General features: G+C 44.0%; 1 protein-coding gene across 1 annotated transcript; it reads left to right on the forward strand.

The window, feature by feature from the left end:
* Window positions 1-2,211: 2,211 nt before the first annotated feature.
* On the forward strand, window positions 2,212-7,758 carry LOC133161020 (transcriptional repressor scratch 1-like). The gene is made up of 2 exons (XM_061289192.1): window positions 2,212-2,789; window positions 5,991-7,758. The coding sequence occupies exons 1-2, from the start codon at window positions 2,675-2,677 to the stop codon at window positions 6,716-6,718; spliced, it is 843 nt and encodes a 280-aa protein (XP_061145176.1). The 5' UTR covers window positions 2,212-2,674; the 3' UTR covers window positions 6,719-7,758.
* Window positions 7,759-8,251: the final 493 nt, after the last annotated feature.

Here is an 8,251-nt window from a genome sequence, read left to right on the forward strand (position 1 = left end):
TTCTCAGGATAAATAAAACATTGGCGAAAATGTCAAATGATTGCGCTTTCCCCGCTTGTGCTCAGACTGGAGTTTACGCATCATCGCACTAATATATATACCGTATTTTCCGCCCTATAAGGCGCACCTAAAAACCTCAAATTTTCTCAAAAACCAACAGTGCGCCTTATAGTCCGGTGCGCCTTATATATGGACCAAATTCCTAAATTTAAACTGGCCCAAAGCATTGTGTCATGAAATCAATCATAAGTGGCCCGCTGAAGACTATGAATCATGAATCAAAAAGACTATGGATCATTATTTTATGATTACAAAGTAATTTGTTCCGTCTGAAGTTGAAATAAAAAAGATAAAATGGAGAATGATTTGATTTGGATTAAAAATCTGACATGATGCATTAATGGTGCGCCTTATAGTCCGGTGCGCCTTATATAAAGATAAAGTTTTCTAATGGGCCGTTCATTGAAGGTGCGCCTTATAGTCCGGTGCGCCTTATAGGCCGGAAAATACGGTACATAAATATATATATATTAAAAATATACATATGAATATAAATATATAAATATATATTTTAAAAAGTATATCTAAATATATATATATATATTTAAAAAAGTAATTATATATATTGTATAAAACCTCTAATGGTGAAATATGTTGCTAAAGTAAGTTGTTTTAGTTAGCTGACAGGTGATTTTTATGTGTGTGTTAGTGTGTGTGTTTAATTGGACCTCCCTGAGCTAGTCTCCAGGTGATGAACCTCATCTGCTCTTTTTCTGATTAAGGACAACAGATGGAGTGGTAGCAACACACAAACAGGCCACACACACACGGACACACTGAAGGTGGTTAAGTTCAATGACCAAAAACTAGTTAGTGTTTTAACAGCCTGGTTAAATGGTTTGAACGTCTGACTTACAGGTCTTACAGCAAGGCCCCTAATTCTATTTTCATTGACTTGAAACAAACATGAAGAAGAAGAAAGCAAAAGTACCGGTTGAACAAAAAAAATAGGTCATATTTGAGAGGAACACTCGGTGAGGTGAGGGAAGTGACAACCAAAACTTTTTTTAAGTCGCTCCTATGCACAAACTTTCACATTATAGCAAATTCTTCATCTTTAAGTGGTTTCCCTGCAGATCAAAGACGTGCAGTGAAATTAATCTGAGCCTTAACAGATGACCACCAACTTTCCCGGCCTTGCAATTATGAGCCACGGTGCTGCTTTGTTAAAGCTACGGCAAGATTCATCTTTATTAGATGGATATCACCTAAATCAGGCGTTTCTTCTTTTTTTTTTTAATAGTATGAATGTCTCTTTACTATTGCGCAAGACACACAAAGGTCCTCAAAGGTCCTCATCAACCACAAAAAATGTTGATGAAATTGAGTGATAGTTGTGAAAAGAAATGGAAAACCGAGACGACGAGCAAACACTTCCTCTTTTGTTCTCGCCAATGATTCTCTTTTTCTGTCTTGGTGTTGCTGTTGTTACGCAACGTGCACAGAGGCGAGACAGTCCTCGTTTTTGTTTGGGGGGGGGGGAAGACGTGACCCCGGATCGTTCACAGTTGTCACGCAAGGCGCCGAGCAACTCTCCACATCTATTTGCCTCCGGGGGCCACATTCGCATACAATAATGATAATGACAAGGCGCTCCGGGTATGGTTGCTCATATTCGCCTGGAAAATTGGCGTCGCCCGAGATGTACACAAGGAACATAGTTACAAAAAAAAAAAAAAAAAAATCTAGAAAATATAAACTTGAATGTGCCCATAATTGACCTTGACAAAAGGTTCACGAATTCCCATCGTAACGACATCTTTCCATCACTTCCAAATATGCTGACTTCTTCCAGACACAAAAAATTAAAGAGAGTGATGAAAGATAGAAAAAAGACAAAAAGAAGGCTGGGGGGGGGGTGAGGGGGGGTTAACAGCTTCAATAAATCATCCGGGCCAGTCACCGCTCCCTGGAGAGGAGGGATGGATTAAATTAAGCACTCCTTCGTGCCCCTCTCTCTCTCTCTCTCTCTCTCTCTCTCTCTCTCTCTCTCTCTCTCTCTCTCTCTCTCCCCCACCCCTCCCTCTCTCTTTATGCCCCCCCCCCACGCTTATAAATGCAGTCAGCTGATCGTCAGACGACACAGGCACGGAACAGCTCGTCGCACAAAGCGGGAGAGGAGAGAAGAGAGAGGGAAGCAGCAGTAAGAGAAGAGCAGGGCAGGGGGTGGGGGGGGATTGCGATGAGCCGACGAGTCGCCGGCCGGACTTGAGGACTACTTCCACCGAGACCCTGGACCGGAGGTCTCCTTCCACAACGCTTCCCGATTTCACTCTCCCCTCCCTCCCTCCCTCCCTCCCTCTTTCTCCTCTCCTCATCTTTCAAGACAAACGCTGATCTCTTTATTCGACATCGCACGTGAGGGTGGCGGCGAGTAGACTTCCGCTTGTCTGCTGCACAGGAAGCTGAGCGAGGAGGGGGGGAGCTGTCCGGTGCTGAACTTGCTCTCGCTCTGCCGAGGAGGAGCCAGTGGTGGAATTTCTACAGACTAAAAGACCTTCGCAACTATTTAACGAGATTGCTCCTGGCGGGCACGCTGGCCACGCCGGTCTGCTGTGTTTGCGTGCGTGCGGACTCGTGTGTCTGAGTGTGTGTGTGTGTGTGTTGCACCACCATGCCGAGGTCTTTCTTGGTGAAAAAGGTGAAATTGGATGATTTCTCCACCGCCGATGATTTGGAGAGCGCCTACCGGCCCAGGACGGAGCTCAGCCTGCGGCTACATGACAAAGGTAGGTCGGGCTCAGCTTGAACAGGTGTGTGCGGTTGTTGCTTCACAAAGTGTGCACTGCGACCGCAGCCCGTGACGGAATGTGCTGAGGATGCATTTGCTCGTTTACAAGCAGGATTTTTTTTTTTGGGCCAAAACTTCCCCTTTGCATTTAATTACAGTAACCAACATAGTGAAGCTGTTTTCCATTTCGAGGGCTCGGCTGGCTTCCTCACGGGCCGGAATGGAACCTTCGCATTCCTAAGCACTCACTCGGCCGCCACTGTCCCAGACGCACTGCACTCTCTCCCCGCTGAGCTATTTTCAAGCGGATGTTAGCGAGAAGGTCGCATGAACTCAATCCGTCCCATGTTTTATTGATTTTGAGCTGATAGTCAACAGAACCCCCCCCCCCCCCCCTCCCCAATGTGCTTCCTCCTACACAGGCTAAGTAAGGTTAAAGAAAATAAACAGGGCATAAGAGGTGGCAAGTAACCTTTCAACTTTTGACTTCATAGGTCATTGAAAGTCCCCCCAAAAAAAACTCAACAGACTACTGGCAGTGATATTTATGCTTTGTGTGGTTACGATCACGAGGGATGAAGTAAAAACTATAAGCAGCCTCGAGCTTGTGCATTTTGAACATTTTCAGACGGCTTTGTTTGGAAACGTCGTCTGTGATGTCATTTTAATGAGCATCAATGGCGTTCATCGGCAGTTGTCTTAAGAGAGGGTGATTACGCAACACTTGAGTTGAATGTTTTGTTGTTTGCCCCTTTTTACAGCAATTAACTTCTTTTAATTAGGATTATTCATGGCACACCTTAAATACCTTGGTCATTTAAGACCAAGCGCTATTATTATTACCGTCATAAGATTTTAATAACAGTGGTTAACCTCCTGCTACCTTCAAATATATGAACGTCTTTTTGTCCTTGGGCAATTTCAACCTTTAGACGCCTTTATGTGGCAGCTGCTTTATTTGTTGTTTATTTGATTATGGAAATAGATTTTTAGATGGAACAACCTCCAAGCATTGTGTACATCGGGAATATCTGTTACGCAATAATCGAGAAACAGGTAGATCACGTTTACTTGACTTTGGGGCAAGCAGAGTTCAGAGTGCATCAGTTGGGATAGGCCCCAGTTCCCCAGAAAAATAAATAATGAAATGGATGGATATTTATAGCCATCTAATATATTCATATTATTTCAAAGTACACATGTACAATCCAAACATGTGAAATCCAAACTGTCATTGCTGCTAAAAATAGTGCTCGCTGAAAAACGGTTTCTGTTGTCAAGAATAGTAACAAGTAGAAGGCTTTGAACCTTGTGGGTCACTTTTACCTCTTTGAGGATTTTTACTCAATTTCATACATTGTAGATAAAATGTTACTCAAAACAACTCCAGTCGAGTTAATAGTTAAAAAAAAGATTACATTTTATGATTTAGATAAATTGACTAGGAACAAAGTTGATGCTGTTGATATTTTATTATATTACTATTATAAATATAAAAAAAAAAAAAGTAGATCTTTTAAAACTGGCATTATGACTTGGCATTGGTGATAAAACGGATCTGTGAGAAAAAGAAAAATCACCCGTCCCTCTTCCTGCTTTCATTTTGGGCCTTTACTTTCATACAAGAAACCACCACGCCTGAGGAAAAACAACCAATCACCAACAGAAGGCGGGACTATCAATGTTTTTGGATGTACTTTCACTATCCACCTTCCAAGCAATTTTGCATGACGCTCCCTATCAGTTAGCACGGAACAATCAATTGACTCAACAAGTCGCAGACGATGATGACATTTGCACTTGCCGTGTTTAACGGCCCTCACTGCCGACACATCGTCAAGCGGCGGCAGCGTGACTCATTGTTGTACACGGTGAACTTCAATCCACCCTTGAACAGACGTCTCCGCGTTTCCTCTCCCTTCCTCCTGCGCCCGGGCGCCGCTGACACGTTGTTGCATCAGCGTACGCTTTCCGCGCCTGACCCCTCACTTGTGTTCGACGAAGACAGAAAAAAAAAAAAAATCTGTCAGTGGCGTATTCATCATGTCGAGGCTAACAAGCCCTGTGTGGCTTCACACGCGACCCGCAGTCCTCCGCTACCTTTTTCGACTTCCTCCTCCAAGCTTGACGTGGCCGTAACGCTCACCGCAGTGCAGGATTTAGCAGCAACTTTTTTTTTTTTTGGTCAGAGTTGGGAATAATTGTTTTCCTACTTGTGTTGCTTTGTGAAACGGAACTACTCGGATCGGAGGGGAAGCCCGCGGATACAAACAAAGTCATGCAGAGGTTGGCTCTTCAGAATAACAGCGATATAAAACTAAGATGACTTCATGCTCAGTCGAAACAGTCAAATAATTTTTTTTTTAAAAAAACTTAAAAAATTATGAGGAGGATAGTTTAAATCTTTTTAGGGCAATTTCTTCAAAGTCATGCCAGTGCCCTGAAAACACGACAGGACGATTCCTTTAAAAAGACATTAGGGGAGGGAACTCTCAAGAGCCAGAGGAGGTATTTTCAGGCGTTAAATTATATCTAAGGATACAGTCGCGCTTTGTTTTCATGCTCTTCTTCCTGGAGCCATTTCAGTTTTTGCTGAATTTGAGTTAAGCTGTGACACTCATGTTGAATGCACAAATCTACTTTGCTGCTGTCCAAGTTTGCTAACATTTCAAACACTTTTCTATTATAGCTATCAAAGCATCTGAGTTTTAATTGCTAGCTTAATGCTCATTTTGATTTCCATTTGGAACGTTTTGGTTTTATTGCATTAATGCTAACATGCTAACAAACAACAACAACCGATATTGCTTTGGCTGCAGCAAAACGGAGATTGAGGAGTACAACTTTCTGCAATTACTAATCCCCTAGACAAGATGGTGTCTAAAAGTGGTGAACATGAATTTCCAAACATTTATCGACCCAAGGCAGAGATTTGACACTATAAAAAAAATGTACGAATCTGAAATATTGATGACCAAAGTACTCCCGATTTTACTTCCTCAATGTAAAGTGACACCAACTTACAAAACATCCTGTTGTATTGACTTAGCCTGCTTGGAAAGATGATTGACCAGATTGAAAAAAAAAAAAACCCCGACCAATTCCTGTCGGTTTACGTTTCTGGAATTTCATCATATCAAAAAGGTCAAAAAGGTCATGAGGAGGACTCAAAGCGCATTGTTTTCTTGTCGCCCGGCAGCCGGCTACATCAGCGACTACATCAGCCCGTCGGCGTACGATGGCGAGAGCGACGGCGGGATCAAGGTGCCCTCGCCGGACCCCCTCTACGACGGCATCCACAGCGACTACGGCGCCCCGGACTCGGAGTCTCCCGACAGCCCAGGATCAGAACTCACCGACGGCTACATCAACGGCGACGCGGCGGTTAGCGACGGCTACTCGGTGGACGCCTTCTACATCACGGACGGGCGCTCCAGAAGGAAAGCCATGGGCAGCCCGCGCAGCATCCAGCGGCACACCTGCAACGAGTGCGGCAAGACCTACGCCACCTCGTCCAACCTGAGCCGACACAAACAGACGCACCGCTCGCTGGATAGCAAGCTCGCTAAAAAATGCCCCACCTGCGGCAAGGTGTACGTGTCCATGCCCGCCATGGCCATGCACCTGCTCACGCACGACCTCAAACACAAGTGCGACGTGTGCGGCAAAGCCTTCAGCCGGCCGTGGCTCTTGCAGGGTCACATGCGCTCGCACACGGGCGAGAAGCCCTTTGGCTGCGCCCATTGCGGCAAAGCCTTCGCGGACCGCTCCAACCTGCGCGCTCACATGCAGACGCACTCGGCCTTCAAGCACTTCAAATGCAAACGCTGCAACAAGACCTTCGCGCTCAAGAGTTACCTGAACAAGCACTACGAGTCGGCTTGCTTCAAAGGCCCCTTCTCTCCTCTCGGGCCCCTGGACGCGTGACCCTCTCTGGACGAGAACAAAAAAAAAAAAAAAAACCCCCCGCAAACCGTCGATTTTGTGCTCTGACCCGGCTTCCTCGCTCACATTCTGCACCTCGCTTTCCCCTGCGGCCGATCCACGGCGATGACGATAGCACAATTTTTCCTGGATGGAACTGTTTTACGCATGCACTTCCCGACAACAACAAACTGTCGACGAGTTCTTCCTGTTCCGGATAGAGACGAGAATAACGCAAACGCGGCATCCAGACGCCGTTGAGACTTTCACAAGGACGGCTGCTGGCTTCCTCTCTGCACTACCACGCGTAGAAAAAGAGTTTCTTTCTTTTGCTTTTGGAGGAAGAGTAGTAATAATTATAGTAATAATGATAATAACGCTGATGTTCTTCTGCACCAAGTGACCATATTCTCGCCACTACTGAGGTAGAAAAATAATGTTTATTTATTTATTTATTTATTTATTTATTTATTTATTTATTTATTTATTTATTTATTTATTTATTTATTTATTTATTTATTTATTTATTTATTATTTGTCATGTATTTCTTTTGTTGCACTTTATTTTTTAGTTACTTCCTATTTCTACCACCACAGGCCAAAGCATATGCCACATTTTAAGTGCGATTTTTTTCTAATTATTTTGTTCAACTTATTTGCATGCAAAAAAAAAAAAAAATCGAATCTATGCCAACATCTTATAAAGCTTTTTCTTTTTTACCTTTTTTTTGGTTGCCAAAATTGAATAGACGAGGGCAATATTTTTCTCTTGGAGCCTCCGTAGGACTTTTTTCAAAGCAATAATCACACTAATGCATGGTATTTTATGATGAACTTACGAAGTATTACCTACTACTGTATAGCAGTTTTAAAAATCAGGTATGTTTTACTTCACCTATAGTTATAAACAGAAAAAGACAACTATTGCAGACATCAGGGAACATGCCAATGTAGTGTTAGCAAAACAAAAAGAAACAAAAAGTCTTTCCTCTCTCGTTATGCACTGCCTGCCTCTTAGTGAGTAGAACTAATGTAGGATTCTGGAGGAGGGGGGGGGGGAGAGGGCTGGGATCAGCGGCTTGCTGCAGTTCTAAAAATAAATAAATAAATAACAGCCCTTTTGAAAAATTCAAACAACAGTATAAGCTAGAGTCGAGGGGTGACGTGCAGGTGCATCCATCTGAAGTGACGGCTGATGCATGCTATCGTCCGAGTTGCGCTGTGGTCACCTTTAAATGCAATGCATTATTCAACCACACATCAAGTGTGCATTCCGAGACCAAGCCTGCACTTATAGCTGGATGGCCTGCCTGCCACCTTCATGGTTACGACACACTCGGATTCCGCAGCAGGCTTTGACCGTTCCTCTCGAGCCGACCGACGGGATTAACCCACGAGTCATATAAGAGCCCGGAACAATACGTCGATCCATACGACTGATAGCGGCTGAACCCAGCTCTCAAAGCCCCCCCCTGAATAAAATCCGCTGTAGATTCCTGGAGCTTCCCTGGAGACACTCGCGGAACACACACAACT

Source organism: Syngnathus typhle, linkage group LG10, assembly GCF_033458585.1.
Source record: "Syngnathus typhle isolate RoL2023-S1 ecotype Sweden linkage group LG10, RoL_Styp_1.0, whole genome shotgun sequence".
Lineage (NCBI taxonomy): Eukaryota > Metazoa > Chordata > Actinopteri > Syngnathiformes > Syngnathidae > Syngnathus > Syngnathus typhle.